The 19,794-nt window shown below is 31.7% G+C and overlaps 1 protein-coding gene across 1 annotated transcript in view; it reads right to left on the bottom strand.

Moving 5' to 3' along the window:
* Nucleotides 1-19,115: 19,115 nt before the first annotated feature.
* LOC113003428 (aminopeptidase Q-like) overlaps nucleotides 19,116-19,794 on the bottom strand; it is a 45,863-nt gene continuing 45,184 nt past the window's right edge. The window contains exons 9-10 of the mRNA XM_039448971.1: nucleotides 19,452-19,521; nucleotides 19,116-19,381 (exon numbers count right to left, since the gene is read on the bottom strand). Of these exons, the coding sequence (XP_039304905.1) occupies nucleotides 19,244-19,381; nucleotides 19,452-19,521 (208 nt within the window). The 3' untranslated portion in view covers nucleotides 19,116-19,243. The remainder of the gene's footprint in view (nucleotides 19,382-19,451; nucleotides 19,522-19,794) is intronic.

The following is a 19,794-nucleotide window of genomic DNA, read 5'->3' on the forward strand; positions in this document are numbered from 1 at the left end:
GAGAGTGATGGGAATACCATTTCCTTTTTATAAAATCAAAATTCAGTAAATATTAATGCGACATAGTTTTTATCAACAGCAGTTTGATACCAATAGAGTTTCATCAATCTCTTTATAAGTAGAAGTTTATCGAGTATTTAGAACGAACGTAATTTAAAATGTATTAATAGGTCTTGTAGGTACAGAACATTTTTGTTGCTCTATAGTAAACAGTTATTTAACATTAATCAATTATTAAGAGATTATTCTTTTGCAATTAGGGGAAAAATGCAGTCATAATGTTTTCATATTTAAATACTTAGAACACCTCTATGAAGACTGGTCTATAACTCCCTTATAGAAATGTATCACTAGTGAATTAGTGATTAATCACTTATTTTGAGTACTTAAATTACTGATGTACAGTAATTTCTTGTGATTCAATTACTGAGCTTGTAGTGATTACAAGTACTTCAATATTGAAGATTTCAGTGATTAAATACTGCTAATATTTAACATTAATATTGAAATATTAAAGTATAACACTGCATCAGTGTTAAAATATATTAAAAATTTCAGTGATTAAATACTGCTAACATTTAACATTAGTATTGAAATATTGACGTATAATATTGCATCAGTGATAAAATATACGAAGCACTGATAAGAATTTAATTACTAAGATAAAGCATTAACATTAGTATTTCAATATCCAATAGTATTTCAATATTCAAAATTGAGTGCTTCAATTATTGTTGAAACTTCCTGTGTGTATTTTCTAAAATATTATTGCCTTTAATTTGAGGCTCAAAGCATAAGTATTGCTTTCAAAAATATTTAAAAAATTAGAGAATTTTCTAGCAATGAAAACTATGACATATGCGATGAAATGGGTTTAAATATAAAGTATATAAACATTATTTTAACTGTGATTTAAGTAAGGAAGAGAAAATAATGTACATATTTAATGATATTAAGGATAGGTGCATAAGTCAATGTAGAATAATAACAGGTGCACTTGTTATACAAAATTTCGTTATTGTCTCTTAATAATTTACATTATCAAAATAGAAAGTAAATATATAAAATACAATAGTAGGTAATACTAAAATATAAAGTAATTTTATTACATATAATGTTGCTTAATATTTCTAGCATTAATTCTTGATATTAATCTATATATTAATCTATACCAAAAAGAGAAATACTTACCCTATGATCAGAAAGTACCGGGAATTTTTAAATCAAACAAAATAGAGTTAAATTTCAGGCAAATTTATTTTATCTCCTTCAAAATATGATCCATCTGAAGCAACACACATGTGCCAACGCTTGACCCAGTCCTCCATGCATCCCTGGTAGGCCGACGAAGGGATGGTCTTTAGTTCCCTCGTCGCATTCTCTTTGATCTCCTCGATCGACTGAAATCTCTTTCCACGAAGTGGCAACTTCAACTTGGGGAACAAAAAAAAGTCGCACGGAGCCATATCAGGTGAGTACGGTGCTTGCTTGATGGTATTTACTTGATGTTTGGTCAAATAATTCAGTACAATTCGGGCTCGGTGCGATGGTGCGTTATCATCATGCAAAATCCAAGAATCCATACCCAAAACATCAACCACAATATGCTGTGCCGTTCCATATGCAATGCCAAGTTCACTAGACATCTCTGTTAAGCTGGTATGACGATTTTCAAGCACCATTTCTTTCACTTTCTTCACGTTTTCATCGGTGTTCGACGTCGATGGACGTCCGGAACGAGGGAAATCTTCCACCACTGTATGACCACTTTTAAAGTCTTTATACCACTCGTATGGACTTGTTTTTGATAGAGCAGATTCGCAAAATGCTTTTTGCAACATTTTCAGTGCATCGGCACACGAAATTTCGTTCGCAACACAAAATTACAAACAAACTCTTTGTTCAACAAAATTATTCATGGTAAAATGCGGCAAAATGAAAAAAGTTGACTGATGTAAACAAACGCCAGGCAGACACTAATGATCGGATGGCACTAAAACCTGACAGATGTGCGTCTTAAGGTCGTACCAACATAAGAAAAAAAAATAAACCGGTTCCCGCATGCGCGGTACTTTTAAATAAAAAATTCCCGGTACTTTCTGATCATAGTGTATGACAATAATATATTCGCATACATATATATCTCTACTAATGATTAAAATGTCTTTTTAAGAAAATAAAAACATAAAAGATAAATCACGGAGTTAAAAAACTAGCTTTTCTTTTACCAAACAATTCAATCTGTTTCAAGTGAATTCACCAGAGGAAAACAACAGAATTTTCATCTATCATTTGGATGGGGTGTTATAACGCACTTTTTAAATAACATTTCTGGAACAATAGCTACACATGAATCTGTCTGCTCAACTGTGCTAAAAATTAAGTTAGATGTAATACCAGTTTCTATATCTCTGCTTAAAGATTTACCGGTACAATGTAATTTTAGTCCTAAAAGAACACAAAGTTGCTTATTTGAAAGAGCAGTGTTGACAATCATTATATGAGTGAGAGACAAGAATTCTTTATCTTGTAGTTGAACGATATTATTTGACCTTTTGAACATACGTTCATATCCTTTTACATGATACAAAATATTGTTATGTATAAAGCGTTTGAATGTTTAAATTGAGTATCTCTTCTCTAACTAAAGCTTCAACCACAAGTTTTTTCACGTAATGTAAGAGTGTTCATATCTGGAATACCTAGTAACCGTGTGGAATCTCCATACTTTAAACAATGCCGCAAACTTTTTTGTATAAATAATTTTTTAAACAAATTTCTTGCAATGTCTGAACAGTTATTGTTCTGAAATACATTTGATGCCATTTCCTGAAGACTTTGCATTTTAAGATAAGTTTTACAAATCTGTAAAGGAACTGAGTGAGAATTCCTAAACATTTTTGACAGCACGCCATTATAATGTTCGTAAGGAAAAGCAGACACAGCCCATAAACCTCCAAAGTTTTTCACACTTTTGGGGATATGAAGAAGCAAATGGAAATTATATTTCATAAGTTCAGGTGTTCCATATATATTTTCAATCGAAAGAACAAATTTTCTAAGAGCTTTCGTAGCTTTTATAAACTCGAGCTCAGAAAATTGTTCTTGAAGAAATATGTTAATACTATATACTAATAAAAACCAATGATCTAAGTATTTTTTAGGGAGATTAACACTTTGAAGGCAAAGAAAGGAATAATAAAGAAGAAAATTTTTCCATTCAGAAGCTTTCCACAGTTTCCTGTCAAATAAAGATCGCGGAGTTTTCGTTATTTCACTAAGTGGTTTTATAGAAAACAATAATGTATCAATTTCTTTAATTTTTGTATCATTACCAATGTAAAAAGATCTATCTTTATTTTTGCCATCCATCCACCATGATACCACAGTTTTTACTAATAATACACTGTGCATATATTCTGGTACAAAAGATTTTATTATGTTAAATTCCTTTAATAGCAATAAGACTGATGAACCTTTGATTCCATTAAGAACACGACCATTTCTCATAACTTGTAAAGTGTCATTTCTATGTTGTTGAAGATTTCTTTTTATCCCTATATCACCGCGATATAACCTTGTTTTGCCACGTCCAACCAAATTCTCTTCACCTAAATGGAAGCAAAATGCACATTCTTGATTACCTCTGAAAGTTTTTATATTTTGTAACAAAGGCCTCGCCATAGAATCAACAGACGACAATAATGTATGTACTCTTATTGTAACAGGATTCGTAGTAAAAACCTCAATGCCTTCGGTATGTAAAATATTAAGCTCTTCGACAAAAGGCTGAAGAAAAGTGTTCATATTTGGTTTCCCAGGACCATACCATAAACCACATAACAAAACATTATCTTTTCGAATTCTAAATGGCAACTCATTAATACAAACTTGAATTGGCCATAATTCAATTTGTGATGACTTATGGAGTTGAACACCATCAGTGTTCCATTGTAAAGTGATATCTCGCCTTGATATTGTACCGTTTTCAAGTAACTTTTTATAAACAGCACCATTAATGACATCTTTATGGTTCTCATCAGTCCATCTTAATTGCTTTCTTATAAAGTTATTATTTAAAAGTTTAATTAACTGTTCTTTTAAAGATATGTACAAAAAGTAACATCCTGCCTGTTTTAAATTGGCTTTTGTGCATACTGCACCACACTCACATTCCATAACATTATTCTGAGCAAAGTACGCGCGCGCGGGGGATGGGATGGGTGGGAGTGGGAATGGGGTGGACCTCCCTTCGTGTGGAAAGTCGCAAACTCATGTGGAGGGAGCAATACATATGTAGACCTCGTTTCAAGATATCTATTTGTAAGTGGAATGTGTCTATTAATTAAATTAATTAATTTTATAAAATAAATTGTTTTCATGCCTTAATAAAAAAAATCTACATTGCACAAAAACTAATAATTTTTTTAATCCAAAATAATGTTTTAGCAAATACAAGCAAGTGTAGTAAATGTGGCAGTGATATAATTATTAATAAGCATTTCAAATTTCGTGCATATTTCTATCATAGCGCATGCTCAGTTCTTTACATTACGCCGAGATGACTGATATTCTAACCTGTACAATCGCTAACTTTAATGATTGATATCTCGGTTCTCGTGGCAGAGCGACACTTTTTTTTGCCAGATTTGTTAGTTTCATGTAAAAACGCGTCGAATAAGCCTAATTTCATCAAAATCGGTGAGGAAGACCGTCTCCTTCAGTATTACCATGTTTAATGGTCAATTAAATATATATACTAACAATAAGATAATATTTAAATATAAGTACTATAGAGCTTCACTTACGTCATTTTGCAGTGCATCAGCATTTTGTACATTCTGCAGCCGTCGCCGAAGAGTTGTTGCAGGTATAGGAATATATCTTGCAGGTATTGTCTATAAAGACCTCGTGGCATTTTATAGAAAAACACAATGCCTTCAAAAAAATAATGTTTCTATACACACGCTGTCAAGATGTAAATATCAATATGTAAATAGCGCAGAATGATGTATCGGAAAGCAAACTATAGGTTAAGTGTTTATTTTTTTACAAAAGCTTGGTCTCATTCCTTCCGTTGCCAAGCAACCGCGCACAATCAAGTACATGTACTGCATGCACTTTACGAGGGAATGCGCGCCAATCGCGCCATGCCCGCGCGATTTTTCAAGCGCGGTTTTTCCCCTCCACTTTGTACACAAAGCCGCTCTGTCTATTCGTATGGCGCAGTCGTCACATGAGTAGATAGAGCCTCTCTGTGTGTGTATGTGAAGGGGGAAAACGAGTGTGCATCGCATGTGTGCTCGAAATCGCATCACAAGTGCGCGGGAGTCTATTTCTTTATAAGTTTATAGTGGCAATTATACAATGTCCTGCGAAGAGATCCAGTCTTACAAAAATCTGAAATTGAACAACTCACAATGTTTGTTGTTCAATTGTTGTTCAATTTCGAAACGAACGAAAAAAGCCAATTCAAGTCGGCTTTCAAGCCTGGCTTAAGGATAAAAATATTAATAAGGAAGATATTATTAATAAGGAAGTAATTATTCATTGGCCACTTGAAATAGACATGGTGTGTGCAAAATTTATGGAAAGGAAATTAAAGAATCGGAAGGAGGACCAAGACAAATGGCAGGATTTACCAGTAAAGATAATTTCTTTTGGAGGTAGGTATACTTTTTTCTACTTATTTTACACAATAGAATAACAACTAAACTTTTAAAGTTAAGAGGTTAGGTTTTAATTAACTAAAGATTTGTCAATATCTTTGTAAAAATCAAAATATAAAAAAACATAATTATAAAATCACAAGGTGATTTTTCCTTAATTCTCGGACAAGCCTAAATAAAATCTCACTTGCTGTTCACATTATCTCACTCACTTTTATTCCCGTTTTATTCACATTCTCATCACTTTATAATATACAGCTCATACGATACTCTTATTACTTTGTTTAAAATTTTATAGAATAGACAGAAATGTGTCATCAAGCAAAGAATATTGAGAAATTTGGTGTGGCCAACGTAGATCGCAAGCAGAGACATACTTTTTTAAAGAAAAACGTTAATGAAAATAATAAAAGCGATAGCAATAACTCTGACACTAATTCAGATAAGGATGAGCAAAATAGCGACAAGAATGAAAAGGTTATATATAAAAAATATTTCTACATTTACATTTGATGGCAATTTATAAAATAAAATCGATAAAATGTGTACATTTATTAGATGCAACGTTTTCTTATCTAGTTTTTTTTTTAGTTTAAATATGGTAAAATAAAATTAAACAATAAAATTAGTCAGTCAACTTTAGGACCAGCTCCCAAAAAGAGTAAGACGGCCAGCAGCAGAAGCACTCAAAGAGATAATAAACAAAATATGAATACCACAGTCCTATCACGAATTGGGAACGTTATTCAGGAAAAAGAAAATGTAGTCAGTAGATTAATAAATTTTTTAATATAAAATTTGAATTATTAATTAGAATATTTATCACATTTTATGACAACAATTCTGTTATTACATTACAGGCTAAAATTATTGATAGTGATGAAGACAGTGATCATAAGCATCAGTTTCACAACTTGTCAAAACAACAGTTAAACTACAAAGTACTTATTTTGGAGGAAAAGAATAAAAAGCTGCGACTTGATAATGCCCGATTAAGAACACTTCGATGTGTAAATGAAGGTAAGTGCGTTTCTTTTAAAAAGTGAACACTTGCTACGCTCACAATAATATCACTGATATAATTTTCGTTTACAGATTTAGGGCAAATTAATCAGCTCTCCTCAAATATACTAAAAAATCTTGAACGTCTACAAAAGAAGTCTTTACCACCATTAGCTATGCCAGACAAATACCATGATTATCATCATTGCAGCAATGACAATATAAATAGTAGTAAGAGCGAGATGAGAAAAAGCAGTAAGAAGGATGCATTATCAGCACCAACTACGAATGTGACAAAAACAGCTGTATGTTGTTTACTGCTTTTTACTAATAAGTTATGAAAACATTTGTATGATTAATTGTAAGCGTATTAATAGATAAGATAATCCGATTCCTGCTTACTTCCCTTACAGAAAAGTATTACTAACAGTAATAAATTGGCGAGTAATTTAAGTAAGTACTGTTATTAGTACTTTTAAATTACTAAAATAAATAATATATTACTTAAATTACTCGCCAATTTATTACTGTCAATTAATACTTTTCTATAAGGGTTATATATTTCAATGATTGCGCAAGGTGTGATTAACTTAATTGTAGAAAAAAGTAAAAATAATTTAATTACTCTGCACACCGCCCTTACAAAATTTTATTCCTTATACTTTTTTTGCAGCATCTTTCACCATCAACGTGTACAGTAACAAATGATTATACAAATGATGATCACAATAATGTTCAACCCGAAGAGAATTATCAAGTTTGTATAACTAAAGATTAATCTTTCTTTTTACAAATAGCTATAGGATAACAATTAGAAATATTTAAATAAATAATAGCAAATAAACTAAATACATTTTAATTATTTTTAATAATTAGACTGCAACACTGACACAACCTGATGCAACGGATGGACAACCTGACAGACAAGAGAATCATCATTAAGATCGTGAAAATAACGACCCAATAACTACGAAAGTTGAAGAAGCAGTACTGACGGAAGTAGTAAGAAACCTAATTACATTATATAGTACACATAATATAAAGTTAAATATCTTACATAATTTCCGAAATAAATTATGAACTATAAATTATGACTAAAATCTTTGCTTGAAAATTTAAGTATAAATTTTTATTGATATTTTTCACCGTTTATGTTTTTAGGATGAGTTAATTATTGGTGGACGAATAATTGACAAAAGAAAAGTCATAAGGATTGAAATATCTAAGGGAGTTTCATACTTTATAACTACTCTCATGGGAATTGTTTTCACTAAGGAAGAAATGGGAACATGTAGCATGACAGGCGAAACAAGCAATTTTCAAAAAAATAAATGTGATTTGGCACCAATAGAGAAGAAACAGTTGGATCCTGCTGTTAGGGATGCTCTCATCGGTAACTTATTCTTAATTAAAATAATGCATTTTTTTTCAGTTTTACCTTCAAGTATACTCAATATATAATTAACGTGCAAAAACTCTCTCTTTCAGAATATGTGAAGCATGAATTTAAAGTAAACGAGGATGACAAAGCACAACTTCATAAAATTAAAACTGTTATAAAAAGCAAACTAAACAATGAAGCAACTAAACGGAAAAGTCAATTAATAAAACAACAAAAGGCAGCGATCTCACAACCGTAATGTAAAACAGTAATGTAATAACTACACTAATTAAATAAATGTCTTTCTTACGTAATTAAAAGATTAATTGAAATTACAGATTTTATTTTTCACCTAAACCTATAATTAATATAAATTATGAATTATTTAGCTAAGCTAACTATGTAACGACCCGTCTTTTTCCGCGCACGGGGCGGTGCGAGCGCGACGGACTAGGACGCGGATTGAGGTCGCCAAGAGAACTAGACTTTTTCCGGTTTAGGTGGTATAACAACAGTGAGTTTATTTCGCGTAATATATGTACAGTTGACGAGTAACGGAGTGGCTTAGCCACGACGCGCGGACGGACGGATGGCGGTGACGCTCGGACGGACGCAACAGAATTTACAGAATAACGCGCGGACGGACGAATGGTATATACAGAATGTTTATGCCGCGGTATCGGATAGAGCTATTGACACGGCTCGGTTCGCGGAATTCCGGCCTCGAGTTTTCCGAGAACTCGGAATCGGTGTTGACGCGCGCAGACCGTGGCCACGGCCGTGAATGACGCGCGCGGTGCGACTGTACGCGGATCGCGATTCCCGACGCGAAGCGGTTAATACCGCGATGTTCGGCGGTGGTGATCGACTCACGCCAAGAGCTCTTGGTAGAGGCGCGGAACTCCACACCCCAGGTCGTGAGTCGATACCCAAGCGGGGACGGCGGATCGGGAATGGCCGACCAGGATCACCTGGTGGAGCCCAAGGTGGACTTGAGCCCGTTTTATCGGCGGTGTCAGGAAGGCGGACGGCTCTTGCCAAGACTTCTTGGCGGAAGCTAAGGCGCTTAACTCCCTGGTGAGCGCTAGGAGGGCTTCTTCCACGGACAGGAGAGTGGCCGGAGAAGAAGACCGCTCGACTCTCGGAGCGGCGGCGCTTATATACCCGAATCTCGAGAGCAGGGACGGTGCGGGGGTACGGAACGGTACGGAATCGGTGGGGGTCTCCCCGCCGCTCGAGATCGGTCCGGCGGTCGCCACTCCGGTCGAGCGCGTGCGCGCGGAGATCTGCTACGCAGATCTCACGTGCGGATGCGTCAACGCGCGCTACGCCGGTATTCGCGTGTCTTTTCGGCGCTATGCGCCAGGTTTCTGCTGTCCGGCGGTTGTTCGGCCGGACAGCCCGGAACAGTGGACGGTCCGAGGGGGGGAGCGGAAAGGCGGTTTGTTACAACTATATTAATAAAATAATAATAAATATATATATATATATATATATATATATATATATATATATAATATATAATTATCAATATTGCTGAAATACTGAGAATTATAGATAAATACTAGCTGCCAGTAATTAATTACTATAGCTAGTATTTATCTATAATTCTCAGTATTTCATCAATACTAGTGATTTTCTCATGATCAAGTACTTCTATCAGTGATTTGGACGAAATACTAGCCAAAAAATTACTGAAATATTGCCAGTACTTAATCACAGTATTTTCCCCAATGATTCGCAGTATTACGTTTCTATAAGAGCTTAATAATTAATAAATATTTATTTCCAAATCTGTGTTCATTAAATTTTTTTTTTGTTTTGACAAATACATTCTGCTTTAAAAAAATCATTTAACGCATTTTTTATAACACTATATAATTAAATTACTGAATTATATTTTTCAAAGTAAATAGTTCATATAATCTTTATTACAATATATACAAAGTAATTTTACTTACTTTTCGTGATTATTAATAAAAAATTTAATCGCTACATGAGTAGTTGGAAAAGTTGTGAACATATTATTGAAGAGATCATGGGAATATGCTCCCACATATTTGGAACAAATATTTAAATGTTTTTCAAGAATGTGTAAATTCTCTGAACAACCAAGAAACTGCCTTTGAGATTTGAATGTTTTCTGTTATGCTTGCATGAACTGTTCCCAAAGAGATTCATTCGCCTTTATGAGACCAAAGCAAAACAGCTTTTTTTGCTGTAATAATGGTTCACTAGGAAAAAAATAATAGTAATTAAATAAAATTTGCTTAAGAGTACATATTTTAAGTATACTCTTATTTTACTTCACTATTCTGTACCTTTCGTTACTTTAGTAAAATATAATGATAATACAACAAAGATTATTAATATTTCATTTTCATTCGGTAAACAGAAATAATTATTGTACTTTATATCACTCCCTTTTAATTAAAATTAAACAGTGTTGACTCTTAACAACGTATTATGTAAAATATTATACATATTAAATCGATAAGATTAGCGTTATATGTCATTTAACATTAAATAAAAGTTCGATGAATAATGTATCTAAAATTATTGACTTAGAATTTAGCTGTCATACTTTGCGAATAAATTTTAATATTAAAATTGGTTGTAAAAAAATTGTTACTGCCATTGTACATTTCTTGAAATTTGAAATTAAAATCTTTTTAAATATATCTTTTAATAAAACTTACTTATTTGATATTGGGTCTTCCACATATGCAAGTAATTTAAAAGTAACTTTTGCTTGACAATCCGAAAGACCATATACACATTCATATTTGTACACGTGCATTTTAAGACTTTCAATGAAAAGATCACAACGATGTCCTTCTTTGTCGATACGTTCAAATAGTTTACGCATCAAATGCGATAAAAATGGCTAAAAAAATATATTTTATAATAATCATGCTAACACTAGCAAATTAAAGGTAAGTTGTGAAATAACTTATTAATTTCCTAACAACTGTTTAATAATTATTTTCAATGCTAGATGCTTAATGTATAACAATTTGTGAAATGTATTGTTATACATTAATTATTGTATCCTTTCTTTCTCATTGAGTTTATTAATTTAAATTAACTCAATAACTTGGTTCCGTGCTAATATCGTGTTGGACTGTGATATACGAGTACAGTGCGGTGCAATAATTCGAAGAGCCTAATAGATGGCTGACTTACCATTGCCACAGTCTAGCATATGTTATATAAATTCAATGATACGTGAAATTATTAGTACTCATTCAACTTTAATTTATGGTGCATTTCTTTAGCACGTAAAAATTTTAATAAAATAATGAATGTTTTAAAAATTTATGGTACTGACTGTGCTTGAAGGTATTTTATTAATGTAATATTAAGTTTCGAAACACATCTTCCGTCAAGAAATGCGATAACATTCTGAAGAGAAACAGCTAAAAAGTAATAAATAAAATATAAAATACTTTTTTAAAAATATAGGTACAAATAGATACTATAAAGTAAAATAAGATTTATATTGATTTTTATTTCTAAAACTTTGTCTTAACTATTGTTACATTTTTATTTTGAATATTTGAATAATTTACTTAGGACAAGCAGTAATAATTACATTCACGTGTCTACATATTATAACATAACAGATTTTTTGATAGTGTTAAGAGATATGTCCTTTCTTAAAACACTAGTATATATATTGTTACCGTGAAGTAACGATTCTTTTTTTTCGAAATTGATGCGGCCAAACAGCCGCAGATCACGAACAGGTGGTTCACTTTAGTCGCGCAAGTTATAATTTGTCGTTCAAATTGATGCGGTTGCCTTACGCTTAACACGTGCCGGAAGCAAACGTTGATGAACAAAAAACGCGGACAGTCGACGACCGCGATCCCCTCTGTTGTGAAAGAATTATTAAGTACGATCTCCTAAAAACCGGCGACGGATATCATAGATTAGCCAAAAATAGTCCGATTTATGAGATCACTTCGGGGTGATCTCTCAACAGCTTATAATTTTTACAAATAATAAACATTTAGTAAATCTAAAAAAAGATAAATTATTGTTTTTACATTATCGTAGAAATAAGGAACAATCGACATATTTTAATATTGTCTTCTTATCACCTCCCCCCCCCCTTTTTAGTACATATGCTCAGTACCAAAAACCTAGCTGTTCTAGCCTTTCTGTTAAAAAATAAAGTTTTAAAAAAAGTTAGAAAAATGTATTTTTTTCAGTGCTCTAGACCAGAATAATTTCTTAAGAATTATCTTCATTGAAAGATTTACACTCACGTGTAAAGCATCATGCCCCTGTTTCCATTGACCCTACTGCCGTAATGTGGAATAGCAACATGATCCATTTTCGGTACAAAAACAGTGCTATTGGTGAACTTTTCGAGTTCTTGCTTTGCCTTCTCGATAATATCGAGAAAATATGTGGTATGAACAAGAAGGTGTATTGGACTCCATATTTTCACATTACCGTCCAAATTTGAGACATAACCATAATCAGCGATCACAAATCCTAAAAATAAGTAGACATAATAGAAGTTGTTTCAATGTATGTCCATAATTTTCCGTCGGCTTCGTCGATTTCTGATCGTGTGGATACCATATTCAATAATACTGTATAATTGGGATAGTGCTTGATAAAAAGCTTGAAGGTCGTCTTTTATGGCAGGTTTATCCCAACACGGAAATGCTTACCGCGCGCAGATTGAGCGAAAATGTTTTACGGCTAACCATCTATAAAATTATAATTTGCTTTTTTACTTCTTGAACATGAGATTTTTCTATGCTGACACACGAGTAATTATGTAAACAAAAAATTTCAATAGCAATATAGATCTCTTTAGAGAAATCTCTACCGAGATTTAATTTTTTTCTCGGAAATTAAACTTTATTAATAAAAGAAAAGAGGAATTATGGCTACTCCGTCCTTACGGCTACGCTTAACTGTTAACTTCGTTAGGTATTGCAACTATTCTGTCCATCACTGTACACCTTTTAAGTTATGCAAAGTTAAACAAAAATGTGTGATTTTGCTAGTGCGGTTTTTCAAGTGAAATTTTCATATTAAATTATTTCTTCGATGATTTGGTTATTGCATTAAAGGACTCTGTTCAGAAACATTAAAGATATCATTTTATCCGTGGTGTTTAATGTTAAACAAAGATAAAATGATAATTCTAAAGTTACTTTGAATGTTTTTAAACACAAAATTTATTTAAACATAAAATTCAAAATAAGAAAAATTCTAAACAATGAAAAGTAAATTTTAAACTAAACCAAATTTCACTTTTGAGATAACCATATTACCATTACTTTTCCTTTTCCATCAATTACGCCGGTGAGGCACGTTTTTATAAATCACATCCTAAGTAATAAATATTTCATTACTTTGAGTATACATTCTGTTACACAACACTTTAACAAATATAATCATTTGAGTTTCAATATAAAATATTAATTATTAACAAAGTTATTTAATAAAGCAGAAATAGATGCCATACTATCCCCTTCTTCTTTATTTATAAATCATGATTTGCTTAAACAACACGGGAGGGTCCTAGATGCGCACAGGCCCGAACAGATACCACCAATCACGTAATCTAATCTAACCCAACCAATGGAAATACTCTAGGCATCGGCTGTTATCATTGGTGGTGTCCAATTGGGTTTGTGCGCAACTGGGACCCTCCCGACAACACTAGTTTGCAAAAAAGTATCTTTTTAATCATTTTGAAAGAGACAAAATGGTTCTTAAAAATTTTTCAATGCTAAAAACGATATAGCAAGCCAATTTTCACTGACCTGTCACAGTTCCGAAATAATTGTGGTTTAATAGACAAAAAATGGCTTTTGACGATTAAAATTTTTGTTTTTAAGGTTTATTTTATCAGTGCTATTAATACTTTAAAAAACTAATTATTGTAAAATACAAAACAATGCTATAAGAATTACTATAGTAATATATATAATTAATAATAGTTTCTTATTTGTAAAATATTATTCTAAAGTTTTAATTTAATTTTTGTTTAAGATATATAATTTCTAAGCAAAATGGAATGTTACGGTATCGGTGATATTTCTCAAATTATTGTGAGAAAGTGATAAATCTTATGAACGTTTAATACTATATAATTATGTATAAGTCAGTACAGGTGAGATAATTAAATATTACTTAAAATAATATCATATATTTAACATTCTAATCCTTTTGTTTAATGTTTTCACGAGTGTGCAAATTTTAATTTTTTATGCCTTTAGTATGTCATAATATGACAATTATTGTTAAATTTATGACCATAAATATTTACTAAAAATAAAAAAATTAATAAATAGCATAGCGGAATAAGTATGTCAAATCTGTCCCCACACCGATCGAGCTCAAATTGATACTGTTAGTTGGCATCTTTGAGATGTAAAATTTCCTTAAATAATATCCTTAAAAATGTATTTTTTAGGGAGTTATGGAGGGGGGAAAGTAAAATTTAAAAAGTGGTTTTTCTCGAAAACGGATGAATCGATTTTATTGAAAAAAATATATATTGTAAACATCTTTTAGGTAAATGTAAGGAATTTTGTGCAATTTTTGTGACGAATAAAAACGGTAAAAAAAATTTTTACAAATTTTTTTTTTGTGATATTTTTTAGATACCACTTTTATATTTACACAATATCTTTTCTAGACTCTCTACTTTAACATATTTTTTTTTCAAATTGATTGTAGTTGGGCAACATGGTTAAAAATAACAATCATTCACGTAACGTTGCGCTACGCGCGCTGCGCCGACCGGGCGGCCATGGCCCTGACGCGCCGCAGCGTACGATGGTCGTTGCCATGGAACTTACATACTAGCCTTCTTGCAGTATTGCAATGTTGTCAAGAAAATTAATAGAAATAAAGATTTAATTACTGCATAACATTTATTCAAAATATTCTAGTAATAATATGTAATAATACTACAACTTTGCTATATCAATCTCAAGCCTGGACCTCGTCACACAAAAAAGGAGGAAGGAGGAGGGATAGAGGAGTAACACCTCTGTAAAAAAACCGGGATTTATCTGGCCGGGTGATAACACCCTGTAAGGGCCCTTACCTAGGGAATAGGCAAGGAAAAATTGGTCTCAAGAGCCCAATAAGGCAACCAATTTAAGGAAAAAAAACCCTAAAAGAAAATTACCTAGCCCACCAGGATGAGGATTGAGACGTTACCTGGCTCTTAGAAAAAATAGAGAAGTGCTAAACCGACTAGAAATAGCCTCGAAACCACGGGCGGAGTTCTTAGGCATCGCACAACGTCGAAGGACGTTTTGAAGAGCAATATATAATAATATAATAATAATATGTAATAATACATAACATTTCCATTAATAACGTCTGCAGTTAGCCTATATGAAACTTATAGATCCCGGAGTTTACCACGAGGAGGTTGCAGTACGTTTTCAAACTCCTTTTTCGGGGTGCTTGTTTAAGGTGAGTTCCCTCGCCTCTCACCATTAAGAAAATTTTTTTAATCATCTTCATTATCATTTTGAATTACTGGGATATAATTATCTTTTTCAAATATATTACTGAGTATTTCTGCTGGTTTAAAAATTTTTGATAAATACCTTGCATAAGATAAATAGTATAATATTGCGTAAATATGTGAGCAACAATCAACAGTTCGTATACTATTAGCACACTCACATGCATATTGGATTACACCGGTAACACATACTATTAGGTTTGTACCTTATGAAACATCTGTATGTTGTACGAAAAATATGTTGGGATGGAACCATGGTGGAAGTAGACATGGTGTGCGCGAAATTCGCAAACCACGCCCCTTTTTCGCATCGAGAGACCGTAAGTCCCCAGGTCTGCCAACTACGAAAAACTAAATGTTTGATGATATCAAGTTACTACAACTGTTTTGATTGCATCTTTGTCATACCCTGCTATATATTTGTTGTGTCCTTTTCTCTGATACCTGATACATATCATTATGTCTCTGAAAGAATGCCTAATAATGTATTCTTCTGATGAATTAATTTATATTAGTAAAATTGTTAAAAAATGCTTTATAAATTTTCATGGTGACTACTTTTCTCAAGAAAATTATGTAATACACAAAATAATTACACTTTTTAAAGAAAATACCGAATACTATCAATGCATTCTTGATGAAATATTATAATTATTGTTTGGTACAAACTCATACTTATATACGAGTAGAAAAATAAATAAAAAATATGTTCAAAAAAATGATAGATTAATGTTAATGTTACGGCTGAAGAAGGTCAAGTAAGACCAAAACGTTCCTTACTCGCAATCTTTTTAGATTTTAATAAATTAATTTATAATTTAACAACCGTCTTGCTCGTTTACGGCCTATAATTAATCTGTGATTTATAACACGAGCACGAAACCATTGGTTTAAATATATCAGAGTTTCTTTCATATAAATAAAAGTCGTTTATTATTATCTTTTATTATATTAGTTTTTTTCTTTTAATATTATCTTACATTTATATATTTTATTATTATCTTACATATCGTAGTTGTCGTTAAATAAAATTGACCAGAAATAATGAATTACAATTGGTACTGAACTGGTCACAAACAGGAGATTTTGAAACCAGCTCTTAGAAATTGTAATAATATTACGATATTCTTTGATTACTATGCAAAAGTTTATTTATAAAAGCCCGCGATGCTAGAAATGGCTAGAAATTGGTCCGAGTATTCAGATCGAAAAGATTATAACCAATCAATGTTTAGCTTTTACGGAAAAGTGACAAGCTAATTGATCACACAGTTCTCAGCCCGAAAAGTTGCACCGAGTTTTAGCATCGTGGAGATGAGTCTTAACATTTTCTTTTCAAAATTATCGACATCTTCCATACGTTTTTTATGTCGAATCTAATGTACGTTTTATTATAATTATACGATAAGTGCAATCGTACGACATTCACGCACGTATACGATAAAAAGAGACCGATAGAATACTAAATGACGTGCGTGCAACGAAAACAACCACATTCAGTTGTAGCAACTTTACGGAGTTAAACAAGGTTGGTACACGTGGGGATATACGGTCAAAAAATAAGTGAGAGGGCAAAGAATTAGAGAGAGACACTTGCAAACTGCGCACACCTGTCTACTTCCACCATGGATGGAACGTATAGTTTAAGGACAATTTTTTCATCTTTAACATACTCTATGTTTAATTTTCCATTTTTATCTACCATCTCTACCAAATACGACACGGCTTGAGAAAGTTGGTACGAACCGGTAAATAAAATTTTCATATCTCTTTCGGTTAATTCCGGAAAATCCAAAAGATCGTCAGATGTAATACTTCGGAAAAGAAGTTTTTGGCAAAACCATCCTTTTCCTTCGGCCTCAATAGGCAAAGTATTTTTCATATTTTTTTGATCATGCATCCTATGCACAATTTCATCCGCAATTTCTATATCGGATTGTAATTTTTTCCCAAAAGTATTATTCAAAAATGATGCACTTCTAAAATAAACTCCAATTTTTGTAATTAACTTATTATCAATTTTGCGATCCAGAAGACGATACTATTGTTTCAATACTCCATGGACAGATTCAACTTCCCAGCGAATTTTAGTCACAACAAATCGAGACTGATTAGATTCCTTTGTTAACAATTGCTTTTGTTTTCTTTTCAATGCAGGCATTAAAACTGTAAGCTTTTTTTTCTCTAAATTATGTACTATATCTCGGAATCCGCAATCAAGGACAAAAGTATCACCTTCTGTTAACAGTTTACATAAATTTGGATCTTGAATAACGTTCTTCAAAATTATCGCATTATTTTGATTTGCAAGGTACGGTCCGAGCATGTCAATTACTCGTAGCATCGGATACGATAGATGTATATTCTAATCTGATGTCAAAAAAATTTATGTAAAGTGGATGAGTCTAATTTTAATCTTTTAATTTTATTAACTTTGTTGTTTAGTAGATATGTAAAAACATATCTAATACATTGTTTTTTTAATCAGTTCATAATTAACTCCTCCACTACAGGGCCGTGATTGAATTTAAAAAATTTTATTTTCTTTGATAAAAAAAAATAATAATTTTTTTATATTTGTTATTATGTATTCTTCAAACTATTCAACTTTTATTTAAAACATTTTTTTTTTATTTTTTATAATTGCGACAATCGATTTCTTTCGAGAGAAAAATACCAATTTTCATCAAAGGGCTGTTTTACCCCCTTAACGTGTGACGTATAAAAAAATATGTGTTACTTATTTTTATCTATATTTTAACATATCCATCATTAAAATTGATGCGGGACACTTGGTTGTGTTCCTTTGTTAGAAAATCGGCCTTGTGTCAAGTCTGAATTATTATAAGTTCTTATAAGAATATATGACTTAGAACCTGCACGATCAGTTTTATTGAAATTATTCTAAGTTCTTAAATAAAAAATGAGTTTGTATTTACACGATAAGTGTTAACAAAATTATTTTTACTCCTTAAATAGAAAATGACTTAGAATACACCTTAAGTGTGTTTACCTTTTATTCCTTAAGTGGAAATTGACTTAGAGCGATGTTCACTTATGAAATACACAATACGGACAGAGAATCGAAAATTCAAGTTCTTTCTGAAAGTTTATAGTTAGTTTGGACGTTGTCGTCACGTCATGCGGTACAAGGGTAAACGAGATCATAAGCGCAAACGTCGAGAGATTATGTATTGAAAAAGATCAATGATTAAAAGTACAAACGAGTGAGGTGCGAGCTGTCTGGGAACGACAAAGTACCTTTTCGTTAATTTTAATATTCTGTAACATACTTGTTGGATGCAGTTTTGTTGAAACAGTTGTTTCTTGTAGCATAAAGAATCATATTTGAAATACATCCGAGAGCTTTGGAGGACATTCGGATAATTTTATTTTATAATTAGAAATATATATATTATATATAACACAAAAATAAAAATGCATTTTAGAAATTCAAGCATTTAAAATTTTTTTAAATCTAAAACTAATATTATATAAATTGTGAATTATGGAACATGGTTTAATAATATTAATATGCAATATATACGATAATAATATACATTGCAGTAACTTTATTCTTTCTTATATATTCACAATTTGTATATTTATTTATTTTATCATACGTGGATCAAATCCTATTATGATGTATCGTTGTTTAAGTTGTTGGATTATTTATTTTAAGATGGATTGCTTATTTTTCAAAGCATCTAGTAATTTCGGCAAATTATTTCTCAGTTCTTCCAATTTTATTTTCCTTCTTGTTAAATCTTCTTCGTAATATTTATTATGTTGTTCAGCAAATGCTTTTATCTGTAACATAATATTTTATAATTACAGTTAAAAGATAATTAAAAAACAAAATATTAAATAATGATCTAACCTTGTTAAATTCTTCTTCCGTAAAACTATTGTCAATGAGCTTTCTAACAATATGTGGATTATCCTTAAAACTGCAAAATACATTAAACATAGCTTTAATTGTTCTAAAGGGTTATTCCAAACAATACATTTAAAACAGATCGTAAAAATTGTCGTCCTTAATATGTATTTTAATCATATGTACGTTGTCAGGGATGATGTAAACATATATTTTAGAAGATAAATGTCAATATTATCGTAATAGAAATTATTTATATATTTACATACATTAAAAAGATGATTGGAGTACGTCTGTTTTAACAACTAAACGTTATTATTTTATAGACCAATTCGGTTTATAAAGA

This window comes from Solenopsis invicta, chromosome 5 (genome assembly GCF_016802725.1).
Source record: "Solenopsis invicta isolate M01_SB chromosome 5, UNIL_Sinv_3.0, whole genome shotgun sequence".
NCBI lineage: Eukaryota > Metazoa > Arthropoda > Insecta > Hymenoptera > Formicidae > Solenopsis > Solenopsis invicta.